This window comes from Salarias fasciatus, chromosome 2, assembly GCF_902148845.1.
Source record: "Salarias fasciatus chromosome 2, fSalaFa1.1, whole genome shotgun sequence".
Classification (NCBI taxonomy): domain Eukaryota; kingdom Metazoa; phylum Chordata; class Actinopteri; order Blenniiformes; family Blenniidae; genus Salarias; species Salarias fasciatus.
The window spans coordinates 10,975,167-11,003,139 of NC_043746.1; the positions used below are offsets into that span (position 1 = coordinate 10,975,167).

The window sequence follows — 27,973 nt, forward strand, 5'->3', positions numbered from 1 at the left end:
CACTATTACTCGCCGCATCACACTTTGTGATTGTGATTCACAGGGTACGCAGCCAGAGAACGCTCGGCTGCGCTATCTTTTTGTCACCTGTCATAATTCCTGCGGCTGATAAATAGGGGTCGTAACTGCCCGGCGGAGGCCAAACATGCAGATTGTTCGGCCGTTGTCCTTCTGTTCTGTTACCAGAGTAAACAAAGAGGACGGAGAAAGGACAAACTAATGTGAAGAGAGTGCACGAGAAAAGGACAAGAAGACCGAGATTACACTGGATGATAAAGATGGATCTGACTGGACTGCAGACTTAAATGGGCCAGATTAGATTCACTCCCCAACAATATAATCTCGACAGTGAAGCGGGGATTTGATGTATTGTGTGGCGGCCGGGCAGAGTGGAGCCTCGTCTCTAATGAGCTCGCCCATGTTGAAGAGTAAAGTAGGATGACATTAATTCTTAATAGGAACATTAAAAGCTTAGTTAATGGAGAATAGTGAGCATTTGTGATTAACTGTCCAAATTAATAGCGAGTGTCACATTAAAACTTGCTGAACTCGGGATGTCTGCCTCTCTGCTTGGCAGCGCCGTTCTGACGCGGTGAGACGGATTCTGAATCCGTAGAGAGAAAATGAAAACTCAGACACAATAAAGGCTGCAACTCTTCAACGTCTGCTTCTCCATACCTTCCAGTTCCTCTGTGTTGTTTGTGGCTCAGCTCCGAGCCGATTGTTCTGTAAATAAAAGGAGCTCATATCTGTTCTTCACTTTTCATGACAAGAAACTGCATTTGTTGGGATCCATTTTTAGCTGGGGATTATTGCACATGAGTGGATGTTTACAGCCGCATGACGATGCGTGACTGCATTTCACACAGAAAATACTGAAACCCCACCGAACACAAAGCTCAGTGATGTTTCCAACATCAATGGTCGTATGAACCTCGGAGGAATTGACAGGCTCAGGCGACACTGGCTGAATCTTGTTAGCGGGATCCAATTCAGTTCTGTACTTTTCTCTGGGTGTGTCGACTCGAAAAACACAAAATATCACAAGTCTAATCCAGTAAAAGAGCCACGACTTGATGTTCCTTCACAGCTTCTAACTTATTAATCATTTCATTTTTGGAAATACTGAATCCTCCATACATGAATGTTTTGTTTTACCTTTTTTTTTTTTTTAAAGTTTATTCCAGTTTCTTGTTAAAACATCATGTCTAGATTCCGATAAAAGAAGAAACTTTACTGTAATTGTCAACTCATTTTAGTTCCACCTCAGTTGGGATGAACCGGTGAGATAATATAGCACCGTGACTCATTTAGGGGAACCAGGTTGTCTTTAAATCGCAAGGTTGCGGGTTCAATACCCAGTCTTCCCCTGCTCATGTGTCATCGACAGTTGAGATATTTGAAAACAAAATGCTGCTGATACTGATATGATCAACCAACGTATTACTTAATGCTGACAACATGAAATCATAACTCAGTTACTCAGAATATTTTGACTAAAGCACAGGATGCTTTGTAATTCACCGTTTCTGGTTGCAGGAATAATGAAAATGCCCTTTACAGAACAGAAAATAAAGCCCACTCAAATGAAAGAAATCTGAATTAGTGGATTCACAGACTCTCGAATCAGCCTAATGAAAGCTTTGTTTTAATAAACAGAAGCCCATTTGGTTAGAGAGTGATTCAAATTATAACTGTAAATTCAAAACTAACTGAGAATCTGAGCTACAGTCATGCTGATGACTGACAAACTAAAGAGCAGAATTCCTTTCAAGTTCAAAGGGGAAAAAAACTAAATCCCACACATCCATACCAACAGGATCATTATGATTTTTCTGTGTTAAAAAAGAATCTTTGAATTTTCCCAATTGATTCTACTTTCTTCTGTCAATACTATTGATTCATAAATCAGATGATCCTTCTTCTACTGAGATCAAACAGGGAACAAAATTTGGTTTCTAACTCTTCAAACGTTGCTGCATCTTTTTCTCATGTGTGATTGTGTCTTTCCCTGTTACAGAAGAAGGTGAGTCATTTTGTGTGATCCATACCGATGGCCCTGCCCCCTTCGTAAACCCCCCCTGTTTGTTTTCTTTGTGGTGATGCAGAGTATCTGTGATGAAGAGCTGAGATGTCCTGACCGTACACAGGAGCAGCTCAAAGGAGGAACAGGCATTAAGAAGTAGCAGCTTCTTTTGCATGCGTAAACCTTCCTTTCCATATTCATTTCATCAACTGCAGAAGGCTAAGCACGCCGCCTCATATTTAATTAAAGGGCCTTTTGTATTACTGACAGCTCCTGCTCTTAAACTGCGTCACTCTGCATGCTAACACAACTTCATTCTTTGGAGGATACAAATGATTAATGCCTCAGCTCTCCGTTTCTAATGCGATGAAGAAGGAACTTGATGGTTAATGTTTAGAATATATTTTATTTGACGTTATGTCGTGCCTACGATGCCGTTTTGTCGTATAGAATTGCTCTTTAAAGATTTGCTCCCAATGTTTCATTCATTTCTCAGAGGATTTGTGCCGGTCCCATTGCACCGGTGGTGCCGCTGTACAGTGTGTGTGTGTGTGTGTGTGTGTGTGTGTGTGTGTCTGAGCTGATGCTAGCCCGCATGTTGAGTGCCCTGTGTGTCACCAACTTGTAATTCAGAGGGGCTAATGCACGATGAAAGGGTGGAACAAATTCTTCAGGACTAACACCACTTGCCCTGGCATGCAACTCACACGCACGCACACACACACACACACACACACACACACACACACACACACACACACACACACACACACACACACACACACACACACACACATGCCAGGGCTCATTTATCTGCCGAGATGTGGCTGTACACACGTCATTGAACCTGGAAGTCTTGGTCGGATTCACTCATTGACCCTGCTTGACTCGATCAGGCCGCTGCACTAAACGGGTTAAAGCCGCAGCTACAGAGTTGATCTGTTGGGACACACAGTGGTAAATAGTCTAATTTGTCCCAATCCATTTTTAAAACCCAGACATTTTCCTCTTGGGCGATGAAGAACTCACTTCAGACACATGCAGGCGGTGTAAACCAGGAGAACCGTCCACTTCTTAGTCATCCCCGCTCTTTGGAAACACTCTCTATTCCCCTCCACGATCTCTTGTTAGACTAAAAATCAATCCCGTCGTGGAGTATCAGCCCATTTGTCCTTGGCTTTGTCAGAGGTTCGGGTCAATAAAGGCACTGCATCACTTTTCCTCGGCTGGGCCTCCCAGCAAAGCCTCTGCTTGGCACAGCAATACTCTGACTGGCGTCCATGATAGATGGCACGGACATGTGAATGGAATCACTGGAGCAAGCCGGAGCCGCCGGGCAGTGCAGACGTACTGCGATGCTTCTCCTGTGTTGATCTCATGCGAGCCGCCGCCGCACCGCCGCTGTGTCTTTGCAGCTCGGTGCCTGGCTCTCAGACGCTCTCCAGCACAAGTGGACTCGAATCTCTTGGACAGAACTGTTGGAGGAAAGCGCGGCCTGAATCAGAGTGGCAAATTAATTTCCTTAGTGTTAATAAAAGCCAGCTTAGCCAGACTAAGAGGAACATAATTAACAAAAATCCTTTAATTTACTTGATTGTCCCTTGGATGAACATGTGATTTACTAATTAACCTGTTGCGACCCACTTCATTCAGTCCCAGTAATGAGCAGACTGGTGAACGCAATCAGCCTGACCCTATTATTATGAGTCATGAATAAATGTATGCATTACCATTATTATCAATTACATGTCCCGCAATATACTGTATAATCATGCAGAAATTATGCATATCTATTCACCCTCCGCGGATTGGCCTATTTTGGAATTGCTCATTTAAAAGTACAAGACCGCAGCTCGGCGAACAGGGAAGAATTTTCCTCAACATCACATCAGCTTTGTGATGTCTCCACGATGTCGAACCAACGCAGCATTTTGCTGAGCATCTTGTGGTCACAGCGTCTGAGAAACAACTAGAACCGACGAACCGCAGAGGGACGGGCCCTCTTTAACATAAAGCTGCAGCGGCTCGTCGGTGTCACTTCCTATTCCTCGCGTCATGTGTCTCTTGGTCTCAGCAACTTCCTCTTTTGTTACGTATCAATACTGACACCTCTATTTATTTTCTCTCACATGCCCAGGGTGGACTTCGTGAAGTAGACGCTCTTTTTGTAGTTTTCTAATAGGCTTTATGAAGATTTAAGGATGGATGGAGATCTGGTTTCTCTGTCGTCTTCTCTGTCATCCTCATCAGCAGCAGAGCTGTCAGCAGGAACACCAGAAAATTCAACACCACAAAGTGAAAGCAGCCTCCCCACGAACCATGAGGAACCCAAACCATCTGGAGGATTATGGTATGTGTGTGTGCTACATTCTTACATTAACACAGTAAATCTATTGATACACACCGTATCCAGGCGGAAGACGATCTGCTTCAATGTTTCTTGTCTCATAGCTAGAAATTCTCTGGTTTTAAGCATTTTTTTTTCCTCCTACAGTCCAAAAACAAACATTTGAGGTTGATTGTTAACTCTTAATTGTACCCTGACGATGAGTGTGTGTATATGTGTGTGTGTGTGTCCAGGTTGAATACTTTCTTTGCCCCTCAGTTTGAAAACATTGATATCAAAAATGGATGTAATTTGGTCATTAATGGTTATTGATGATATTCTGCGTTAATCTGGGTTAAGCCTTTATTCAGCTCTTGTGGGAGAGGTCAGTGCCGGTAAGAGGAGGAATGAAAAGTGACTGTGGAGTTTCCACTGAGGTCATAAATCTGTGGGCTTCAGTTCGCTGTTTCACAACAGTTGCGGCGTTGTTAAAAGAACAGTTCCTAATGTGGGGACATTCCCAAAATACTCAGATTGCAATAGTGAAATCCCACAGCCTTTCCTCCGTCAGGGGACTCAGCTCTGGCCATCGATCGCCTACTCAGACGGACTTTTCTAGAGTGATATTCGTCAGGGTTTCCAGCAGCAAGAAGAAGAAGAAGAAGAAGAGATATAATCTGCCTCTTCATCACACGCCCTGACAGTGAATTACCATACTGCTGGGAAAAAAAAACACTGTGGCATTTCGGTGTCCTTTCAATCCGGCGTTCAAATGAAAACTTAGTGAAACTGGGTCACAGAATTCATAGTAGCTGTCAAACTGAAAGGGGAGGAACTGTGGAGGGAGACATGGAGCTTGTTCCCAACATGATGGCTGATTACACAGTGCTGCGCTGCCAGGACGGGGCGTTGGACCTGGGTCCAGGCTGGCCACTGACATCAGGCTCTGTTTCAGTTCATTTTGCTTCATTTCTGCTTTTTCCCCTCATGCCCAAGCTGCAGAGCCGATGGTTATTTATGGATGATTCACCTATTAGTGGCCATAAACAGCCTTCACCAAAGCTTTTTCATGCCTTGTTGAACCCAGAGGGATGACAGATGGCCCTTAGTCGAGATTTAGACAAATATTTGGAATGGAGGTAAGCTCTGCTTTTATGTAGCAACAATTCCTGATGATCTGATTTGGCCATGCGGATTTCACACAAGTTACTGAGCGTGTTTTTGAAAAATAAAAAAACATTTTTACTGTGGAGGGTTGCTCTTGGGTGTATTTCATGAAAATGTCACCTTTTCAGAAAAAGGGAAACAGACCTTGTTGGAGCTGTATTAACAATGCTTCCTTCACATGAGTCTGAAAAGGTTGTCCTGAAAATATACAGTAGTTAGACATTCTGGGAAACTATTATATGATTAGAGTGGCCATTAGCGGAAGTCAGCTCAGAAGATTGATGCCACTCTTGTTTCAGGGCGACGTCACTCCTGTCATTTTCACAAGAAGGTGACTGAGCTCTTCTTACAATGTCAAACCATTTTACAACCTTGAGGACACAATGTTTTATCGCCTGTTTAGACTCCATGTTTCAAAGGCTACTGAACTAAACAGCACAATGTTATTATTAATATCATGCATGTTTTTTTGGGAAGGGGGGAATATGTTTGGTACTGGGCATGAAGTTTTGTCAGGGATGAATTTTTTACAAAAAGGGAAAAAAAAACTTGAGTTCTATTGGTGGTATTAACTAGATTTACATATTTCTTTTTGCATTGCTTTGACCTGTCAATACTGCTCACTAACATTGTGTAACAGCAGCAGGACACTGTTCATAAGTGGTTGAAAGCGTGTGTTTGCGGAGGAGTTCAGCCTTCAGGGGGATGAGAGGTGATCGCGGTTTGTGATTCTTTGTTGTTCTCAGCCTGGCGAGGTTATTGCAGTCCAGCAGTGTGTGTGTGTGTGTGTGTGTGTGTGTGTGCGTGTGTGTGTGTGTGTGTGTGTGTGAAGAAGCCCTGGGGGCTACAGGCAGAGCTGTGCGTACCTCCCTGAGCAGAATCCCCCTGGGTCTCTCCCTGTCAGACCAGGCCTAACAACGCAACACAGCCAGCGGAAAGGAAACTAGTTTGACTAATTAAACCTGCAAACATTTCCCTTCCTTCAAGTCGCTCCATTTTTTTTTTGTTTTCTTTTTTGAGACGATCTCCCACACTGTTTCCAGCGGCTCTCAATACTCAGATACATCAGGTAGTAAACAGAGACTTTAACAGGCCTGTGCAGAGAAATGCATTACAATGAGTGTGCATGTGTCTGCCTATCTTGAGTGCATAATGTGACTGTGCATGTGTGTATGTGTGTGTGAGCGTGGGTGTGCATAATAGCGCCTATTCGATTCTCTGTAAGTGCACTCTGCGTGAGTGGGTGTTCAAAAGTGCTCTGACAGTATTTTGCCCGTCCACGTGTTTGCTTATTGATGGAAATCTTCCTTCATTACGATTTTATTTATGGCGCATGTCCTCTCGGCATGTCGTGTCCGTTTTCCTGTGTTGCAGGACAGAGAATGTGGGCCCCGTGGGAGACAGACTGATGTCCACGGAGGAGCAGGTCACCCTGATCACCGAGAGTTTGACAGTCACCTCCAACGACCAGGAGAAGCTGCTGCTGCTCAATAAAAACACCGAGCTCCGTCGAGTCAACAAAGAGGTGAGACATCACATTGAATCCGGTGCAGACTCTCCACAGGTCCACCGCTTTATTGCTGATGTTGGCAATTACAACTAGTTCTCTGAAAACCAGAGGCGGACTGTGGGCGTCGTGTGAAAACTGCTGCAAAGCTGTGAGGAATGATTATTTAACACACATTTTCACCACCTTTGCGGTCTTATTTCAATTAGATTCTGCTTAAATGAAAAAGAAGGAGAGTGAGGATGGCTTCCTGAGCTGATGGAGATTAGATAACGCAGAAGAAGAGCGAAACGTCTTACCTCACTTCTGGGTGCCAGGACTGAGAATGATGCCACTAATGACGAAACAAGTGACACTATCGATTACTGCAGAGGAGGCCTTATCAGTGACGACGACGATGATGATGATGATGATGATGATGGTGATGGTGATGGTGATGGTGACGATGTTGTCATAGCTGATGAAGCTGAATGAGGACTGGGACCAGGTGTACCGCAGTGCCACGCTGGGTCTGCAGCAGCGGCTGGAGGCCGTGGAGCTGGAGAACAACGCCATCAAACTGCTGAACAGCCGACTGCTCCTCAAAGCCAAACACCAACAAGTAAACACTCAGCTTTTGAGCACACACACACACACACACACACACACACACAACACTGACTTTGTTGCACATGTATGGAAAGCTGCAGGTACAATGTGGAGGTTTTGTTTTGTATCTGTGTGGTTTGCATAAATATCAAGTTTAGTGTTTTTGTGGTTGCAGAGTGCAAAGGATTATTATGAACAGGCGTTGATGCAGGAGTTGAAGAAGAACCAGGAGCTGCAAGAGTACATCAGGTTGCTCGAGAACAGGATGAATCAACCGGAGAGAGACTGCCCACCTGCCAAACAGGTACGGCTGTAAGCCTCTGTGAAAATGTCTCACCTATTGCGAGGCTGTCTGCTGTATGATTGAATTATCTGTCATTACTTCCTGCACAGGACAAGTACAGCGCTGTGGCACGCAGCCCTACACCCTGTCCCGGCCGCACGACTGCTGGAAGCCCCAACCTGTCACACGGCGACGTGTCTGGCTACATCCCCTCGTCCCCGTTCCTCTCAGCGTCTCCCTGCCCAGAGGCAGGGTGGCAGGGAAAAGGCCAGAGCGGCGGCCCCCCACTGGGAGCACCGGGAGACTCCCAGCAAGAAGTGCAGGCTTTAAAGGAGCAGCTGGAGGCGCTGAGGTGTCAGGTGGGCTTTCAGAGCAGCGTCAGGAATGAAAGGGAGGGAAGCATGTTCCTGTCTGTAATCTGATGAGTACAGGACCGATGTGGAGCCGCTGTTGCCGGGGAAAGGTTTGCTTTAGCTCCCAGACTTCAATCGCATGGCGAACGGTGCCACCAAGTGGCGGCTGTGCCGCTCAGAAAGCAGCGTGTGCGCGGGGTTCACTGCTGGCTCACTGCCATGTCGGTGTCTTTTGTGAGCAGACCGAGATTTACGAGGCTGAATATCAGACGGAGCACAACGACCACAAGCACACGCAGCAGGAGAACCGGCGGCTGAGGAAGAAGAGGGAGGAGATGCGCCAGCAGGTGGCACTGCTGCAGGAACAGGTACTGCTCAAGAGTCGGGTTCAGGCACCCGCTGAGCCTTCAGTGTGGAGTTTGCATGTTCTCCCTCTGTGGAGATGGGACCCCCCTGGGTTCTCCAGTTTACTCTCACAGTCCAAAATCATACATTTGGTGAATTGGTGACTCTGAATTTGACTCTGTAGCTGTGGATCAATTGATAGAGCAAGTTGTCCCACAGTCGGAAGGTTGCCGGTTTGATTTCCAGCAAGACACTAAACCCTGGATTGGACTGAGTGTCTTGCACGGCGGCTGCCTCTACTGGAGTGGGAATGAATGAATGAAATAAGTGAAATCCATTAACCTTTTCTAACAAAAAGAAATGACAATTCCTAAACCCGGCTTGAATCACACCCGGAGCTTCAAACATCTTTACTAATGCAAATGAATTCCTGCATGTTTTCATCAGCAGTATACTTAACTAAAATATGCCCTGAATCCTGAATTAAAGAAAACTCTTTAGCAGATACAGCTTCTCATTTGTTGTTCCCTGAATATTTAGGAAAGTGTTGCTTTTCATGCATTATTCTGATTCCACTGTGTGCCGTTGTGCTGTCGCTGCAGCTAAAGATTTATGAAGACGACTTCAGGAGGGAGCGGTCTGACAAACAGGTGCTGCAGAGACTGCTGCTGCAGAAAACGCCTCCGAACAAGGACCCGGTGCTGATCCACCGCTGCAATAACCAGCAGCAGCTGCTAGAGGGAGACAGGAGGACAGCGGGCGCCGAGAAGAGGAAGCAGCACCATCCGCTCTGCTCCAAACACCCCAACAGGGACAAGGAGTCCCGCTGAGCTCAGGCCGAGAGGAAGCTAGACACACACACACACACACAGGCACACACACACACACACGCACAGATGTCGTTCTTCGGGTCTTCAAAACTGAATACACAATAAATTTCAAATAAAATTGTACTTCTAGATGTACATTAATAACACACTTCAGCATTAACAAATTAGATTTTTTTTTTTTTTTTTAATCACATCAATATACATTACTGGAAAAGTACAAGAAGCCTGTAATTTCACCAAAAATTATCACAGATTTTTCAGAAGTTCAAAATGAATTATGTGAGTTGCACTTTGACCAGAAGAGAGTTACCAAATCTGCTTTACTCAGAAAATGTATTTTTTCCATATGAATGATCCATTCTTTTATCGCTGCGGGGAATTCATGAATTCATTCCCTCACTGCAAAATTAACTCAGCTGAAAACAGGTGGATGGTATTATCCTCATATTTCCATGCAAATCTCAGCAGAATCATTACAAAGGAGAAGAATCAAAGCAATGCAACTTTAGCACTGCAACAGAAATTCTTGCTGATGGTGAACTTGTAGTTTGTTTTTTTTAAATCCAGTTGAAATTTTACACCTTTGTTAATATTAACAATATTGGTTGAAAGACCTATGCTGAAACAGCATTACAGTTTTCCAAATCTCTACATATTGACTTTTTAAAAAAAATCAAAATCGAGAAGAGCCAAAGTTGTTCAAAGAGACATTTAAATTTAAATATCATATATCTATATCATATCTATGGTATGACAGCTTTTGCATTTGGAGATTTTTTAATACTGTTTTCCTCATTTCACTGGCTTACGGTTAAATGCAGGATTGATTTTAAGATTCTTTCGGTGTCTGATTGGACTGGCCCCAGAATAGTGATCTGACCTTGTGAAGGTGAATCGAGCCTCCAGAGCCCTTAGATCAGCTGACCAGATGCTGCTGCTCTGTTTTGATGGTTTTATAATGTACTGTGAAGCACTTTGTCAGGCCATAGGCCTCTTTTTAAATGTGCTATATCAACAAAGTTGACATTGGCATCCAGAAGGATGTAACACTGATGAAATACACATTTGATAGTTACCACAATGTGATTAGTTCACCTGCTGGATGATCGGTTCCCGGATGTGTTGCAGGTGTATACTTGTTAAAACTGCAGAAACTCTTTATTTTGCAAACAATAAAAATAAAAAAGTGGTCGACTTCTACTTTATGTTGCATATTTTCTCACAAGTTTTGCTATTTTCTTAAGACTTGCTCACTTTATTGGATTGCTTCAGTGCATGTGTTCCTAAATTGTTATTGTGAATCTGATTTTTTCCTATATCTGTATATTATGTAGCACTATATAAATATGTTCAGTGTCTGTCTTGGTCTTGGAGTAAGAGACAGCCTCCATGTAGCGTCCCAGGCATCCTTTTTTACTCTTATTTTTTTTCGAAATCCAGATTTCATGAATAAACCATCAAACAGCTCTGTGTCAGAAAGTAGCGCCCTCAGTTGATGTCAGTTTAGTTAATACATGTGCATTTATTTTTTGAGATTTTTTTTTTTTTTTCATTTTGAAGTCTTTGAAGGATTTTGCAGAGAATATTTTATCCCAGACAACCAGCAGAGAAAAGAAATACCCTAAATAATTGACTGCGAAGGTGATGAGATAAGGACGGTCAGTTTGATCACATCTGAACATCAGCTCTGAACATCAGCGATCTCACTTTGTATTTTCTGTATTTCTGCTCAACTTAACTCAAGCTTCACTTCAAAAACGGCTGCAGCTGGAATCAAATGCTGGATTTCTATTTTGTTGAAGACACGTTTTGCCTCGTGCACGTCAGCTGATTGCACCGGCAGTAGGTGGAAGCTGAAATCTGCTTACATATGTGTATTGATTTTAAAACTTAATCTAAGACATTCATTAGATTTGAAGTCATGTTTCCTTCTGGGAAAGCTCTTCAGTCACCCTTCCCTCTCTGGCAGTGAGGCTGCAGCTCTTCCGGGTCTCTCAGCGGTTAATAGTTTGCCCTTTGACCTGTGTGGTTGAGCTTGGATCCATAGAAAGTCAGATGAGGTCCCTGAACCAGGATGTCTTCCCAAAATCAAGTTGCAGATTATTGATGAGGGTTTTTTTTCTGCTTTAAACGTCCCACTTTTACCAGATTAAGAGTTTCCATTTCCTCCTATCTTACCTTCAGATAGACTTTACTTACAGACATGCATGGCTGTGGTCCATCAGGGATTTTCCCCTGTTAATCATTTGTTAAAAATCATTAAACACTTCAAGTAACAAGTTGAAACATTCATTTTTCTGCGTTTGTATTGAATTGTGTGACAGACGTATTCTCTTAAACATCCTCCAACTTATTATTTTCACTTATTATTATTTAAGTGTCAAAACATTTGATTTAATCAGAAGAACTGAAATATGAAGCGAGAACAAGTAACAGATATTAAAATACTGTGATATGAAGAAAGCTTCCTTCATTAGTGTGAAACTGGGCCGCTCTTCATCGCCCTCGCTCATCCGTCACCCAGCTCTCCTCTCACTCCCATTAGACCAGTCTTTAAAGAAAAGTCTTTGTCCTGTAGTCAATCATCGGTTCTTTGCTTTCTTAATTCCTGACACGGAACAGGAAAATTCAATTCAAGGCTGATGACTGGGAAAGTCTTCCCGATAAAGTAATGACTAGCTGTGAACTCAAGACGCGTCGGCCCATCGGGCTGATTTCAGAGTAAAGAAAAGCTCCAGGAATTCCCTGAGTATCAATCCCAGTTTCTGCTTCCTGATGGTAAAATGTGAAGATGTTGTTCTCGAGAATGAAAGTAGCATTTGCTTTCCATAAGAAAGACAGTTCTCGTGTTACATGAGGACCTCTGAAAGGCGTCACACCTGGAACAGAGAACAATGAATGCATCATGTGTGGGTTTTTCCACATCGGCTCTGACGTGAAATTACAACGCAAATTACAAGACGCTGACAGGTTCTCTGGTCGGTATATAACCTCTCACTCAGAGGGGTTCGGAAATAGGTTTGGACTCACAGAGAGACCACCAGAAGACCAAACTACAGACTGCAGGTATGGAAAATGTCATTTTTAGTCAATACTATTAGTCATTTCAAGCCTTTTTCTCTTCAGATTAGGAGTGCATTGTTTATTTTTATGCCTCTTGGAACAGCCTCAAATTGTCCTGAAAGCTCAGTAGAAAACATGACAGAAGTCTCATCCCCGTGTTGAATTTCTCACCACATGAAAACCCAGCCGTGTCTGTCTGTTACGAAGACGTCGCACTACATCCATCACCCCAACGAACCATCTCTGCTGCATGTGTTCTGGATTCAGAAAGCCTGAGGCGCCACAAGTGAAACAATCTAACAGACGATGGCTGCATCCGTGGCGGCGCTGCGGGAGAGCTACCAGCAGCAGGGCTTCCTCTCAGGCCTGCCCGTGCTCGATGAGACGGAGCTGAGGGAGGTCAGGCGAGCCTTTTCTGCGCTGGAGGAGGAATTCGGTGAGGAGCCGGCGGGGGTCTGGACACGAAGAGGAAAATGAAGTAAAACCTGTCAGAGGAGGGAGGGACGGTGGAGAACTGTTCAAATTTCAGAATGTGCATTATGTTTTACAAAGAATGATTTTCTGCCGATTCCTCTTTTCATTTCTGAAAAGGTACGAAAAGATACAATAATCTTGTACTTCCTTTTTGGTTTTTTTTTTTTTTTGCATTTCCAGGTGAAGCGTATTGTCAGTACAGCCTTCATAATGTTCACCTTCAGTACCCCTGGGTGCTGGACCTGACCAAGCACCCGCACATCCTGCAGGTGGTCAAAGCTCTGCTGGGGCCCGATGTCATCCTGCTGGACTCCCGCTTCATCTGTAAATACCCGACACTGAAACCAGGGAGCGTCCAGGAGAACGACGACAAGCAGAGAGCAGCTGGAGGAAGCGATCTTCCATATGTGGCCTGGCACCAGGACATGAGGTAAATCCTAGTTTCTGACAGATACGGGATTGTTGTGGTTTGTTTCATTTTGTCTGACTTGAATTGTTGCTCCTAGGTATTGGGGGATTGCTGGGGGGCCAGTTCTGTCGGTGTGGCTGGCTCTGGACGACTCCCTGAAAGAGAACGGAGCTCTTCAGGTCATCCCAGGTAGCCACGCTGTTTTTATCCACTCTCCATGCCTCAGCGTTCTCTAAGTGACTTTCTCTTGACTCCTATCATGATTCGCTGAATGTAATGCATTTTATGTGCACTTTATGAAATTAACACGGCAGGGAGCCACGGCTCTGGCATGCTGCCCCATCGACAAGCCGCCCGCTCTGGAAACATGCTCTCCGTCAACCAGGAGATCCCCGAGGAGCTGCTGCCAGCGGAGCCGTCTGTGTTCTGCCCTCTGCTAGCCGGACAGATGTCTGTGAGTCTGCTCTCTTGTTTTAACGTGTCGCTGTGAGCATATGAGTCATGAGAAATAACTCTGAATTCCTTCATAGATTCATGATGGACTCCTTGTCCATGCAAGTGATGCCAACACCTCACAGAGGAGGCGCTGCGGCTTCGTGATCCGTTACGTCCCGACCACAGCTTACCCCACGCAGGTAAGGCAGAGCTCTTCCATATGTGAATAATACTCATGTCTGAGCGCCGACTTGCACCTGGAGGAAACGTATTTGGTTTGTTTTTTGCTGCTAGGATCCTGATCGGCCCCGGAAATTCACTGCGACCCTGCTGGCATGTGGAACAGACCACTTCAGTCACTTCTCCAACCTGTAATGGCAACGCCCATCCTACAGCAATGGTTACTGTTATGGGAATATTTTTGGACTGTTCATTTTGTAATTACATTTAAATAACATGTATCTGAAATAAGCATAACTGCTTGTTAAATGTGATTAAAATGATTTGAAAAATATCTCAGCTGTGACAAGATTGTGAATAATTAAAACGTTGCAGCAAACTGTAGCATGTAAAGATGAACTGAATCACTGAGCTTTAAATAAATATAGCTATTATTAATATTTATGGTTTGCATCATTTCCTGCTTTTTCTCATAAAGTGTCAATCTTTCTGTGTTACTAAATGCCTTTTTGGTGCTTTGTTCTTGGTGTTATGTTCAATGTTTGAACATACAAATAATACAAATAAGAAGTCCTGCAATGGAGATTAAGTTTAATGTGATTTTTTTTTTTTAAATAAATAAAAGATTTAACCCCCAACTGCTGCGGTTGCATAAACCAAACCCGTCATGCCGATAATATGACGAGCAGGAGACACACAAAACACACCAAACTGTCATAAATCCCTTCGAAGCCCGACTTTATAAATGTGTCACTTTTCACCCAGAGCTCCGCTCCACTTCCAGCTTCCCCTCGTATTTAAAAGCTATTTTCCTCAGGGCTTTACAGACACTGTTTTCAGTCATAAAATCCTTTTTTTTTCCCTTCTTTTTTTGAATAGGAACTGTTTGTTCTATTTGTCTTAAAACAGAGAGTAAAAGTTTAAATAGTCCCTCGAGCAGCAGAGTCTCTGCAGGCGTCCTGTCGTTGAACTTAGCTGATGTAGTTAAAAATTGAAAATTAAAAATTAAAAATACAGATGAAACTGTCAAAATTTGAATTATTAGTTTGACTCTAATTGTTTCATGAGGTACACTGATATATAAAATGTATTTATTTTCAGCTCCACTTTTTTCTTAAAGATTTATTATCAGTGGATCTTCAGTTCATCTCTGAAACTGTCTCCTTCATATTAAACATATAGATCATTTATTTAGGTTTTTAATGAGATATTACTGAAAAAAGAGAGACAATTGTAAATTACGCAGTAGCTTTTATTGAGAATATGAATCATTCGCAATGTAGCATCAGATTTAATTCAGAAAGGAATGAAGATGTTTTATGTAAGTGAACAATTCCAACTCAAGCCAGTTTCAGTGTTTCTTGAACCATGAGGCCGATCCCATCAAAGACTTTATGAATGGGAGCGTTGCACATGAAAGCACAGGTGGTCACGATTTTATTTTTGGCATCAACGTGAACCTCCTCCACCTCTTTGTTGACGTGCTTTCCTCCCATCTCCTTCACAATACCTGTGGACTGAGCGTACGGCCACCTGGAGACAGAAAGGCGACAAAAAAAACCAAAAAAACTTTTGAGCCACCGATCCAAATACTTCACTTTTAAACAACTGAAGCTGATAAAAAAAACGTCACACACTTGTCACACTGCTGGTCGTGCCCCATGGTGACCTCGCAGCCAGGCAGCAGTTTGGCAGCCAGGATGGGGGCGATGCAGCACATCCCCAGCGGCTTCCCAGCTCGGTGGAAGGCCTTGATGAGCTTCTCTACTTGTGGCTGGACGCTGAAGCCTTTGCTCTTCACAGCCCAGTCACTCAGATTTTTACCCACACCGAATCCTCCTGAAGGAACACAGCTGGATTTATTTCTAATGTCACAAAAAGTCGAGGTGTCGAGACAAACAGACATTTTATAGCCTCACCTGGAAGGATGACGGCGTCGAACTGGGTGTCGTCTAACTTGGCCAGATCGGTGACCTCTCCCCTGCCGATACGAGCACTTTCCTGTAGGATGTTTCTCTTCCCCTCTGCAGGCTTGCCGTCACAGTGATTGACTACATGCATCTGATCTGCGTTTGGAGCAAACATCTGCACCTGAAATCAGACATTGCCACGTTTCATACAGTATATATCATCTCAGACACAACATAAACCTAGAATATATAATGTGATGCAAACACTGGTATTCTCTTCTGAAGAATGTGTGGTCGACTGGTTAGTATTTAGACCCTTTCATTGTTGGGTTTGCATGTTGTCCCTGTGTCATCATGTTTTGGGTTTTTTTTTCCTGTGACTATGTATTGGTTTGTCTCTGTGTCAGTGTGTTCGGCCTGTGATGGGCTTGAATGCACAGTAGCATACTCTGATAAACACCAGTCCTTACTTTTGCTCCAGCGCGGCTCAGATGGACGAGGATGGCCGAGGCCTCGTTGACCTCGGTCCCGTCATAGACTCCACAGCCTGACAGAATGACTGCAACTCGCTTTGCCATGCTGCCTATGAAACAAATACACGATTATTTAAAAACACCACGAACGATAAACCTTTACTTCACACCATTGATTTGAGAGTGTATGTTTGTTTTTGTTCTTTTATTTTGAAAAACAACTGAATATCTGAGCACTGCTGCCACCTGTTGCATGGTAACATTAAAAAATTATAAAGCCAGGTGAGTCTCAGAGGAGCTGCTGCTGCCAGGCAGCAATGTTGACACCAATGAACACTAAAACGCTCCACCTGCTTTTTAACACTACGTGCTGTAATAATTTGACAGCAAGAACAAAATAACTTTAACTTATAACAACAACCTCAAACAAGCAATGAACTTTTCATGAAATATATAGAAAGGCGTGAATACAGTATAAACCAGGTTTCTCACCTTGAGCAGGTATAGTTGAGGCTTGCCTGGGTGTACAGGTGTGAGCTCTGCAGGAGAAGTGTGATGACTGAAACGTGAAGCTGACTCTTTATAGTCTTTACAGTCTCCTCCCACACACTGTTGCCATCATGCACACTGAAAGCAACCAGGAATGTCTTTCATGGCATGAAATGCTGAGTCATTCCTCTCAGCAGCAGTTCTGAGGTCTAATTAAAAAGCTTACAAAATTATAATTCACTCAGAGTAGTAAAACAAATAAATTAATTAGAGAAAAAGTATATTAGTGTAGAGTTACTGTGATCACTCTGCAGCGTGGAGACAATGGAGTCTTTAAAAAAATAGATTTCTACAGCAGAAAGTCATTGAGACCATTAAATTAAATCTATCTATCTATCTATCTATCTATCTATCTATCTATCTATCTATCGCTCTTGATATTGCCTGCTGTTCTTTCCCGGTGAGTTACGTCAGGTTGGCTCAGGTGTCACCTGCGTGGTGACGTCACACGCGGCGGCATAAAAGCCGTCGTCTGGTCTTCAGTCAGGACTCACGCGCCTGTCCTGTCAGAGTCAGGCTCCCTCAACATGTCTCTGGGCATCCTGGGCATCTTCGGAGGTAGGTGTAATTTGTTTTGGTTTTGTTTTGTTTTGTTTTTTCCACTTTTTATTTAATTCTTATCTTTTTTTCCTAACCACTAGCGGCTGACTGACTGCCCATTATTGATTTGAAACAGTTCAATTATCATGTCACAATAGTGATTTTTGTAATACAGGTACTGTTTTTGATCATTTTTTCAAAGTGATAGAAACTTTTTTAGACTTTTTAAAATTTTAGACTTCTAGTTTACATTTGTTTTAATAGGAAAGGCTTAATAAGGCTTTTAAAGTGCACTGCTGAAAGAATGCAAATATAAGTATATGTGTAGATATTTGTGTGTACATTGGCTATTTATTTATTTATTTGATATTTCTAATCATAAAAAAATGTTATTTATTTATTTGTATTGATTATTTACAAGGATTTTGTCTGTGTGTGCATGTGTGTATAGATAGATTCATATCAGCATTAATTAATAGATTTCTTTATTTTCCTTTTGCTTGTTGTACTATGATGTGGTGTGTCTGGAATGAAAAAAATACATAAAAAGTGACTATGTGGACAAATACAACAGGCGTGAATGAATTAAAACAGTTTTTACCGTTTTGGTTCAGAACCAGCAGCAGCTCAGTATCCTGGCTTTGTTTTACTCCACAGGTTCTCTTCTGCTTTTGGTGAATAACTATGCCGGCTCCCCTGAAAGCGACTTCATCCCCCACACTGCACTGGGGATTTTGCTCCTTTTCGTTGCAGCGATCTTAGCTTATGCAGGTCTGATTCGCTTTAATCCTATCACTGCAGCTGTGCATCTTATTTTTCCAGTTTTCTAGTCTTGGTATTAATTTGTGTTTCTCTCTCGTAGGTACCAGCCATGGTCAGCCCCATGCCCGGCTGTTTTCCACTCTTTGTCTGACTATTTCTGCACTGTGGTGCGGCTCAGGTCTGGTGTATGTCCTGGTTGGACAGGAGGTCCTGCAGCTGACAGAGATGAGATCTTCTCTGGTTCCTGGCCTCGCAGCTTTCACCTTAGCGCTGTTCATCCTCGGCATTGTGGCACTCGTAGCAAAGACGGCTGTGCTGTGTCTTATAGCTGTGGGCATATCCTTGGCCTGTGCCCATCAAATCGCTGGTCTGTCGGCTCTGAGCTTTGGCCAGTCTGCAGCTGCTGCCAGCTACCTTCTTGTCTCTCTGGTGTGTGTTTACTTTGGCGTAGGACACCTGATTTCCGTGATCACTGCTGGTAAAGTGGAGCCTCCAGGAACAAATTTGAAGACAAAAGCTGAGATGAAACCCGAGCAGAGCCGGGGATGTGACGATGCCTTTTCAGTAGGTTTGGTGATGAACTTATTGTCTGCGTCTGTATTAGCTTGTCCCCTTTTAAGTGTGGTCCCTCGGCTGTCTGTTGGACATGTCCCCTGGCTGTGGACAGCTGGATTCTTCCAGTTGGGCGTATGTATCCTCATTTATCGTGCGATGGACACCCTGGCGGCTACTTTCTGTGGTTTCACGGCCGTGTTGAAATTTGCAGAAGGTTACTGTGCTTTATTGTCGGTTTACTCCATTCAGCCCGTCTCGCCTGTGCCCTTCCCCGCCGTCTTCTCTGTGCTTTTCTTCATCCTGGCTCTGTTCAGCTGTCAGAAAAGCTTGCTGGATGGGCTCTACCAATTCTTCTTTGCAGCCTATTGTATTTCAATTGCAGCTCAGCCTCAAGGTTTCGTCCAAGGAGGCACTCAGGGTGTTCAGGCAGCGATATTTGTAGCTTCAGCTGGCATGCTTTTAATTACCACATTTAACATGGTCTCCAATAAGATGATTCCCACAGGGAGGAATTATTTTCAAGCTTTTGTAGCGAGGATGCAGTGCCTTTCGCTAAGAGCAAACGATACAGTGCTGCATGCACCGCATTTGGGCTACTCTAAATATGCAGATGCCGAGGTGTTGGGCCACGCTTGCAGTGTGCTGGCAGCTTTTGCTACCACGGCCACAGTCGGGGACAGAAATCCTTTGACTGTGCTGGTTCTGCCGTGGGTGGTGATGGCTGGCGGGGCGCTGCAGCTGCTGTGTGGTTCGGTAGCCTTCGCGAGGGGTAAAACCTTCGAGAGTACAGTTTTTATTCTCTACGGGAACATGTGGACGGTGTGGGGGCTGACGCGATACGGCGGCCTGTACGGTGAAACCAGAGGCTTCAATATAGCCGTCGGGATCATTAGCTTCATGCTGTTTAACTGTTTGGTGACAGCTGCAGCACTGTTTGTCAACGTGGCGTGGTTTGCCTACTCGCTCTCCTTCCAGCTCATCCTCATTAGCTTCATGCTGGATGCCGTCGGTGCGCTGCCGTATGGCTACGACATCGGGGCCACCGTCATCTTTGGCCTTGTCAGTTTTTATTGCTTCCTGGCAAATATATTCAACAGCACGTTCCAGACGCCACACATCCCCCTGGGGAAACCTCTCGCCAGGCTGAGTGGGGTTGGGGGAGGGGCGGGTATCTGTCCGCATGTGCCAGCTCGTAGCTCAAGATCGGTCCAACAAATTTCCGGTAAGATTTATCAGAGACATTTATACTTCTGAAATGAATAGCTTTTTTTTTTTTTTTTTTTTTTTTGTAACGCTAACCTGTGTGGAAATATTGTTTTTCTCGCTTTTTGTCATGCAGAAATTATGAAAAATGGAGGCATATGTGGAATGCCTACTGATACGGTCTATGTGCTGGTGGCAGCCTGCAACAGGCCAGATGCAGTTATCAAAGCATACAAGTGAGTTTCTCTTGAATCATTTTTTTTTTTTTCTTTGTCTGTACTTATTTTCTATTTTTAAATCCCTATTACTTTCTAACTGCTGTGTTCGGTTTCAGGGTGAAAAAGCAGGCGGAGGACCGACCCATGTCCCTGTGGATCTCCTCGATCAAGCAGTTAGAGCCAGTGAGACACCTGCTGAGCCCTCTGCTCCTGGACTTCATGGAGGCTGCATGGCCGTCTTCTATCAGCATGGTTGTACCCAGAGGTCGGTGCTTCTGTAGCCTATATGCACGTATTAGATTGTGTTTGAGTAGTGTCTGGTGTCTTTTACATCATGGGTTTTTATGAGGATCTTATTGATTTCTTGTCTCACTCAGGACCATGGATGGAAACCTTTGGTTTGGGAGACGCTGCCAAATACATAGGGACCCCACAAAGCATTGCAATCAGAAACCCAGACTGTTCTGTGGCCACGCATCTCATTAATCTAGTAAGGGCCCTGAATACTGATCACGCCATGTCTTAGATTAGTTAGTGCTAATCAGCTAGCAGACCCTTCAGCAAATACAAATCCTAAAAAAAAATTCCTTTCAGGTTGGGCCCATCGCAGTAACATCAGCCAACCCTACAGGCGAAGCAGACACAACTCACCATAACCAGGTTTATGCCAAACTGGGAGAAAAGGTAATAACAATGGCACACGATCACAGTAATTATGTTAATGGCAATTATTTAGTGTTTACTGATTCCTGTGTATTTTGCTCCTTAGGTGGATGGAGTGTTATGTGATGGACCCTCTCCAGAGAACATTGCGTCAACTGTGGTTGACTGTACCAAGATAGAAAGCGGACATATTGGTTTCTTCAGAGTGGGCCTCATTCCTAAATCTAAGGTGTGATTGTCACCATACATTCAATTCAGTACAGTTTATTCATGTGGATCCTGCAACCATTTCATGGCATTTAAAAAAAAACAATAAACAAACTCACTCCCTCATAAGCTAGCAGAAGTGAAAGTTTTAGAAAAACTCAATTGGAATAAAAGTTTAGGACAGAGACAAGGTGCAACAAACAGTTTGTTCTTATACAACAAACAAATCCAGTTATTGTAGACTTAATAGTGAGAGGAGGACGAGATCATGAATTTCCAGCACCATGGACAGAGATTCTACAGGAAAATACAGGATCTACAGATGACAGTAGAAATACAAACGTCAGTGACATGCCATTTTGACATGTTAATGTATCCAGAGTGAGGAAAGGAGAGACTCTCACAGGTGATCTGTCAAGTCTAAACCTGTAGCTGCTTAACTAGAACAAGTCCAGGGTGACCCGAGTCTTCCCAAATGATGGGCTTCATCAAATAGTTTTTAACAATAAAGATCATATTTCCAAGATGAAATAAAGCTATTTCTGCAAGTAATGTCTTGGATGATTACCGTCTGATGGCTGTAATGACTGCCTCCTGCTGTATTTTCTATAAGTAGAATGGGAGAAGAGTAGAATCACTCCTGATTCCCTGTGAACACTCACGTTTGCTAATCTCGTTTGTTCTCTTTCAAGGTTCTTGAGATCTTTGAGGAGGTTCAGAAGCGGCACAGTCAAGGGCGTATCAACCATGGGTTTGAATATGATTTATTTCTACCAGACATGGGGAATGACAGAACCTCAGGAGAGGACAATACAGCAAGACTGTAAGGAGGAAGTGGAGACTGAACACCATCACTGTTTCACCTGAGCAAGTCTGGTTCTCGAAGAAGGTTCATAGTTTTTGTGTAGTACTGCGTAAAAATCCTGTTGAAACATGAAATCTGATCACTTTCACGTCAGCTCACAAGAAACAGTATTTATTATCTGTCACTTCAAACTGAAAACAAAACCTCATTTGCAAGTTCTTCAGCTGTATATTATGTGTGAACAGACTTTATTTCACTCACTTGTTGTATAAGTAACCTAATTTGTTTTAGGCTGAATGTGTTTTTTCAACTGTCTGAAAATATTGTGTTTTCAACATATAAATGCATTGTAAATACATAAATACTTCCTGAGACAATGTGTTGACAATAAATTATTTTTAAGAATGTTCACTGCTTAATTAATTGTCTGTCATGAGAGGAACGTCTCATCGTGTTGACTGGATTTTTCCAAGATGTGAAGGATCCCGGAAAATGGAAAATTATTATTATTATTATTTTGTAAATTCATTGATGATGTTTTTCTCAAACGCAGGGATAACAGTATAGCAAAGCAAGGACTTGGTCTCCTGCATTATTGTTATGAACAATGGAGGACGTCATAACCATATTTGACAAAGTAAAAAGAAATCTTATCAATATGAACATGTGAAGTAACTCACCCTAACCCTGAACATACAAAACTAAAAGTAATATTCATTTATTGCACGTTCATCAGAAACATAGATATTATCTTTGTTGCACCTGAATATGGATCCATGCTTATTTATTTTTGCACAGCTCAGTTACTAACAGTTAAGCAACATTTACCCTTTATACCTCTATAATTCGATCCTCTAACAGCTGTGTCTCCATGCCCCTTGGCCCTCTCACATTCAGCTGGAAAAGGTCAGTGAACATTTCATGTTCATAGTTGGAGATGATTTGGAGTTGGAGTTTAGAAACATAAATGTGCTTAAAAATATTAAAAATACTTTTGTGGAAGTTAAAGCCAGCTAAAGCTTTTCATTGAAGTCAAATCAATCGTTATTTAAAAAGCACCTTTCATACAATAAAAGCAACACAAAGTGCTTTACAGCATTTGAAAAGATAGCATGGCAGTATGGATCTGGAAACACGCCAGACCAGGAATGTGGACCCCGGGTCCATATTCCAGGGGGTCCATATTTCATGCTGCACCGGTACCCGGCCCCCCACCCTGACAGACAGGGGTCAGCCCACGTCAACGTGGGGCGTCCCGCAACTGGCCGGGGCCAAAGGGACCCGTGAACAGCACCGCCTGCAGCAAGCCAGAAGCAGTCCTCAGTGTGAAGCAAAAACTGGAGTTAAAAAAACTAAAACTTTAAAATATAAGATAGAAATGTAAGATAGAATAAAATGCTTGAAGTTGGATCAATAAAATGAATTTTATAAGTTAAAAAAAACACTTACATAATAAAATGAATAAGTATGTAAGAAAATGGAAGAGGTCAGTTAAAATCCTCATCAAAAAGGAGTGTTTTTAATCTTCCTTTAAAAATATCGACAGTCTCTGCGGTCCTGAGGTTCTCTGGCAGGCTGCTCCGCCTCACTGTGGGTCTTGGTTCTGGCTTTTGGGACCCACAGTAGGCTGCTGCCAGAGGACTTCAGGGTCGATAAGGGAAAAGCAAAAAGTAGAAGTACTGTAAGAGTACTGGCTTCAAAATGACAAAGTAATATAAAAGGGAGAAAATGCCATTAAGGACAAAACCAGCTGAGGCCAGAGGGGCCCAGAGTTCACCAGCCCACCTTCCAACAAAGCCAACATTCTTCTGAACACCATCATGAATATAATGTTATAATGCTATATTTGGAAAGCCACTGGCTCGCTGGGATTGGGTACGCAGGGCTTGCAGCACATTGGAAATGAGTTGTTATTGGATCAAACCATTTCATTAAATTCTTCCAGGTTCGGCCAAGGCTGACCGGTCTTCTTCCTCCCACCCTCCTCACTGCTGCTTGAGTGGGACATTTCACCCATGTTCTCTGGAGTCTCTATCAGAATGATATATGTTTCTACATGTCGATCAGTCACAGTCAAACTGATATCTGTCCGGATGTTGCTATTAGTTTGGATGCTTTGTTTTGGAGTCATCGAACAGCCTGCTGACTCCTGACGGTTCCTACAAGAGGAAGTTTGTCCAGGAACATTCCTGGAAACACAACAAGGTGAATGATCAACACTGAGAATGAGATCCAGGAAGTTTCAATAAAGTTACTGGCAGTGAGGAAACTACCCAGATTCTCATCAGGAGGGGGCTTTTGCATTTCAGCAGGTAATTTCCTCTGGTGAATAATTCTCCAAAATAGATTAGATTTGATCATTAAGTGTGACTAATCTCAGCTGTTTCCTTTTAGTGGTGTTAAGAGGAGAAAAATCATACAGCGTTTAACTTCTGACAAATTAATCAGGAAGTACTTTGGATATTTGTATGAGACTTGAAAAAAATGTCAGTGCCGTTTAAAGTTACAGTCCTCTTCATCTGCAATTGGTCATAAACAGTCATTTTTGTTGTCAAAGAAACCAAACCAGCTTTATATCATTATGATAACACAATGATTAAAAAAGATAAAACAGAGAAAGTTTGTCACATATAACATGGTTTTGAAGTACTTGTTTAAATGTCAAGGAGTTAATTAAAAAAGCAGATCTTTTGTTTTCATGAGTGCGTGTGTTTATTCTTCAAGACAGGAAACCTCAACAGATAAATATAAGTGGGCGATGTGTTCTGTTTTTTGCTGAATATGTCTTTACTATTTTTTAATTGTTTGAAAATATTAGTGTTTTCAGCACATACATGCACTGTAAATACTTCCTACATTTGGGATTGGGCTGAATCTCACAACAGCATGCTGCGTATTTTTTTGAGGAGAGACAATTTACCCAATGATTTATCTCAGAGATATCGGACTGTACAACCCAGAACTGCCATTTAACGAAACCCAGAACTGCCATTTAACGAAACATCATTAAAATTGTAGTTTCTAACAAAAGGCTGTAAATGATGCATCAGAAAGTAACACGCCTTGGCTGGAATCAGTGACCTATTGTAAAAAGAATAACTCAGTTGCATTCGATGAAGTTCAAATGTCGATGTTTAATTATTACTTTTTATTTTCAGGTCTGCAAACTGTTAGACTGATGTCAGTTTTTTCTAACCAATCTAATATTGATAGAATTTATATGAATAGCCTTTCATTGTTCATCAGATAACCTCAGTCCAGCTTGAAGTGCGTCACTCCACGTTTTATACCGCTTTATCTGTGGTGACTGGAGGTGAGCCCTGCTAACAATGAATGAATGACGGCAATTTGGGATCAAACTAAAATCAGATTCATTTTGGGAATGGTGGCAACAAGCCAGACGACCCAGCCAAAATCCACATCCTCACAACGATAGCACTGAAACTCCACACACAAACGCAAACCCCAAACGTCTGTGAACCACAACACCCTGCATATAACCAGTTTAATAACTTTTTTATTTTCTGATGGTAAATGGTGCTGTCAAGCTCTGCTTCGTGTGTGTGTGTGTGTGTGTGTGTGTGTGTGTGTTTGCTTAGGCTATTTCAACATTTGTGTGTATTTTATTGGTCACACAAGTTCCTCTGCTCTGTCTTTTGTGTTTCAGAGTCAACTTCCTTCAAGACAGACGGAAACATTCTCATTCAAATGTTAATATTGATTCTGGGAAAATTTCAATATAACCTTTCAGCCTAAAAGCGTTTGTTTGATAGACGTCACAGAGTTACTTGATTAAAGAAAGAAAAAACTTGACAAAAGGACTACTTTTGTTTGAATGAGAGTGTATGTTTATAGCCTACTTCTAGACAAAAAAATTTAAAAAGATCATTAGAATTGTGGTATGTATTATGTTTTATTCTGAATATGGTTTTATGTATTGTGCAAATGTCTGAAAATATTCATGTTTTTAACACATACACGCAATGTAAGTACCAATGAACTATTTTCACCAGTCTTTTCATTCCATCTGTTTACATTTGTTTTCATCTGAGTGCTTAAAATGACAAAACAGAAAGAGTGTGTTGGGGGAATCTGCTGCGTATATTTTTTGAGGAGAGACGATTTACCCAACAAGAATTTATTCACTAGAAATCGGACTGTACAACCCAGAACCACCACTTCCTGTCTGTCACCACTTTCAAGAAAGTAATTCCAGAGAAACATGTTTATTCTAACTTGTGGAGAGAGATTTCTTTAGAGCAGACGTACTTCTCGTCTGTTCAATGACATTTTTCATTCAGTGTTTATTCTAAAAAAAGCCTGTGTGGAAACTCCAGCAGATCAAGTTGCAGACGGCCCGCTGGGTTTCACCAGTTCAGGGGACAAAAAGAGGAAAAGTGATGAATGTAATTCAATCCACTCTGAAACTTGAGCTTGTACAAAAGCACTGTTTCCACCATGGAACACATAAAAGCGATACACCTAAAAATAATACATCTCAAAGTACAATCAACTGCAGCACCTGGGCTGAACCTTGACACGTAAGGCTTAATTGTGTGGAAGAGCATCACACTTTATTGAGCAGCAGCTTTTGTCATGAGGTACCTGTAAGTGTGCGAACAAAGAGAATTTTAGAGAAGCTACATGCATTCAGCCATTGTCAGTTTGCTTTTTGAGTCAACACTGCAAAAAGTTTCATTCACGGTAAAATTCAGCTTGAAGGAGCTGTCAGACATTTTTAAATAAGTTGTCTTTACAGTGTGAATCGTGCTGTTGTGACGTATGTCAGGGTATTTTAACTGATACATTCAGGTTGTGTTTTTTTAAACTTGACCTTATAAGAAAAACATCTCTGGGGAAGCCTTTTGCTTTGTGTGCTTTGGCAACTGCATGGAATTTTGTTTGTTTGTTTGTTTGTTTGTTTGTTTGTTTGTTTGTTTTTAGCGAAGTAAAGGTACAGATTTGACAGATTTGAATTATATCATACTAGTTTGTATGCTTCTGAGCTCTAGACAGACTCTAGACGGGGACACATACAGTGTGCGATTGGTGGGAAAATGACAACCTGGATTAAAGAGCAATAAGTAAACTCATTTTAATTTCGTTGAATTTCAAAGCTTTATGTTTTCATGTTTTCAGGTCAGCTTCTACTTTTTACTTGGAAAATGAGGAAAACATGTGCACCGTCAGTATATTCACATATAAACAGCTTCACTCTGAATGCATGAGAGGTGTCGACTCTGCTTTTTTTTTTTAAAGATATTTATCTGAATACTTTAATCCGATCTGTTGGTGAAGCATCTTGATTTGGGGAAAAAGCACAAAAAATAATGTGGCACTCAGTCTTTTTTTTTTTTAAATAATGATAGATTTATTGTTTCTTATTCACAGAAGTCAGATTTCAAAACAAAGGCCAAGATTCAGCAAGAAAATAAATACTTATGGAGTTGGGAGATGTTTTACACAGGAATCGTGAGAGTCACACAAATGTTTATATAACTGAAAGCTAAAATACACTTCAGTTGAAGAAAAATTTAACTTTTCACTTCCAAGATGAAAACTTGTACAAATCCAAACAGAGCAGAAAACGAGGTGATAAATCTTTCAAGGTACAACAATAACCTTTAACCTTTATTCTAAAAAGACAACTCTGTGAATTACAATCGCTGCATCTCTCTCAGAATCCCTGACAGTTCTCTTATGGTGATTTATTTGTTAATATTAGTAACATCCTTTTAATGCACAGACATTCCTTGTGGTTCAGATCTTTCTTTATTTCAACAGAACATTCTGTGAATGAACAGAAGAATATCAGCATCAGTAATGACAAATGACAAAAACTGTAATTACATTTCACTGTATAATTTCATGTATAAATGCATGAACAAAAATTAACATAATTTCCATTGCATACAATTGTTCAATATCTAAATTAACATTCTTTGTGATTAAAACCTACATTCTGGCAGTTTTAAGAGGTAGCAGACAAAAAATATCTTCAACAAACTGCTTGTCTTAAGTCCCACAAATAAATCTGATAGTGATGTTTTAGTAGAATTTGTTCAGACGACCACAGTTACAACTGTATCAACAGCAAGACTC

At 42.2% G+C, this 27,973-nt stretch overlaps 4 protein-coding genes across 4 annotated transcripts; 3 read left to right on the forward strand and 1 right to left on the reverse strand.

Moving 5' to 3' along the window:
• The first annotated feature begins 4,111 nt into the window (after positions 1–4,111).
• Positions 4,112–10,894, forward strand: LOC115400798 (uncharacterized). Its single transcript, XM_030108831.1, has 7 exons — positions 4,112–4,376; positions 6,894–7,044; positions 7,484–7,627; positions 7,790–7,918; positions 8,008–8,256; positions 8,493–8,618; positions 9,198–10,894. Exons 1-7 carry the CDS (start codon positions 4,228–4,230, stop codon positions 9,423–9,425), a joined length of 1,176 nt encoding a protein of 391 aa, XP_029964691.1. The 5' UTR covers positions 4,112–4,227; the 3' UTR covers positions 9,426–10,894.
• A 1,900-nt stretch (positions 10,895–12,794) lies between these two features.
• On the forward strand, positions 12,795–14,233 carry LOC115405073 (probable alpha-ketoglutarate-dependent hypophosphite dioxygenase). The gene is made up of 6 exons (XM_030114518.1): positions 12,795–12,924; positions 13,143–13,392; positions 13,469–13,560; positions 13,686–13,825; positions 13,902–14,006; positions 14,101–14,233. Exons 1-6 carry the CDS (start codon positions 12,795–12,797, stop codon positions 14,179–14,181), a joined length of 798 nt encoding a protein of 265 aa, XP_029970378.1. The 3' UTR covers positions 14,182–14,233.
• A 1,090-nt stretch (positions 14,234–15,323) lies between these two features.
• LOC115401687 (glutamine amidotransferase-like class 1 domain-containing protein 3A, mitochondrial) lies at positions 15,324–16,915 on the reverse strand. Its single transcript, XM_030109983.1, has 5 exons — positions 16,862–16,915; positions 16,367–16,479; positions 15,906–16,077; positions 15,624–15,825; positions 15,324–15,519 (listed from the first exon to the last, which is right to left on the reverse strand). Exons 2-5 carry the CDS (start codon positions 16,472–16,474, stop codon positions 15,327–15,329), a joined length of 675 nt encoding a protein of 224 aa, XP_029965843.1. The 5' UTR covers positions 16,475–16,479; positions 16,862–16,915; the 3' UTR covers positions 15,324–15,326.
• Positions 16,916–16,989: 74 nt separating this feature from the next.
• Positions 16,990–21,893, forward strand: LOC115404727 (uncharacterized). Its single transcript, XM_030114120.1, has 10 exons — positions 16,990–17,014; positions 17,402–17,476; positions 18,116–18,229; positions 18,321–19,997; positions 20,115–20,214; positions 20,313–20,461; positions 20,574–20,686; positions 20,791–20,880; positions 20,966–21,088; positions 21,759–21,893. Exons 1-10 carry the CDS (start codon positions 16,990–16,992, stop codon positions 21,891–21,893), a joined length of 2,601 nt encoding a protein of 866 aa, XP_029969980.1.
• Positions 21,894–27,973: the final 6,080 nt, after the last annotated feature.

What these genes read in the sequence shown, in the direction of transcription:
- LOC115400798 (XM_030108831.1), top strand. Translation starts at nt 4,228, where the DNA reads ATGGATGGAGATCTGGTTTCTCTGTCGTCTTCTCTGTCATCCTCATCA. An exon ending in ACTGCCCACCTGCCAAACAG is followed by an intron (nt 7,919 to 8,007) that starts GTACGGCTGTAA and finishes CTTCCTGCACAG; the next exon opens with GACAAGTACAGCGCTGTGGC. An exon ending in TGGAGGCGCTGAGGTGTCAG is followed by an intron (nt 8,257 to 8,492) that starts GTGGGCTTTCAG and finishes TTTTGTGAGCAG; the next exon opens with ACCGAGATTTACGAGGCTGA.
- LOC115405073 (XM_030114518.1), top strand. Translation starts at nt 12,795, where the DNA reads ATGGCTGCATCCGTGGCGGCGCTGCGGGAGAGCTACCAGCAGCAGGGC. An exon ending in TGCGCTGGAGGAGGAATTCG is followed by an intron (nt 12,925 to 13,142) that starts GTGAGGAGCCGG and finishes TTGCATTTCCAG; the next exon opens with GTGAAGCGTATTGTCAGTAC. An exon ending in CCACAGCTTACCCCACGCAG is followed by an intron (nt 14,007 to 14,100) that starts GTAAGGCAGAGC and finishes TTTTGCTGCTAG; the next exon opens with GATCCTGATCGGCCCCGGAA.
- LOC115401687 (XM_030109983.1), bottom strand. Translation starts at nt 16,474, where the DNA reads ATGGCAAAGCGAGTTGCAGTCATTCTGTCAGGCTGTGGAGTCTATGAC. An exon ending in TGAGCCGCGCTGGAGCAAAA is followed by an intron (nt 16,078 to 16,366) that starts GTAAGGACTGGT and finishes GTCTGATTTCAG; the next exon opens with GTGCAGATGTTTGCTCCAAA. An exon ending in CACGACCAGCAGTGTGACAA is followed by an intron (nt 15,520 to 15,623) that starts GTGTGTGACGTT and finishes TTCTGTCTCCAG; the next exon opens with GTGGCCGTACGCTCAGTCCA.
- LOC115404727 (XM_030114120.1), top strand. Translation starts at nt 16,990, where the DNA reads ATGCACACTGAAAGCAACCAGGAAT. An exon ending in CACTGAAAGCAACCAGGAAT is followed by an intron (nt 17,015 to 17,401) that starts GTCTTTCATGGC and finishes TCTGGTCTTCAG; the next exon opens with TCAGGACTCACGCGCCTGTC. An exon ending in GCCTCATTCCTAAATCTAAG is followed by an intron (nt 21,089 to 21,758) that starts GTGTGATTGTCA and finishes TTCTCTTTCAAG; the next exon opens with GTTCTTGAGATCTTTGAGGA.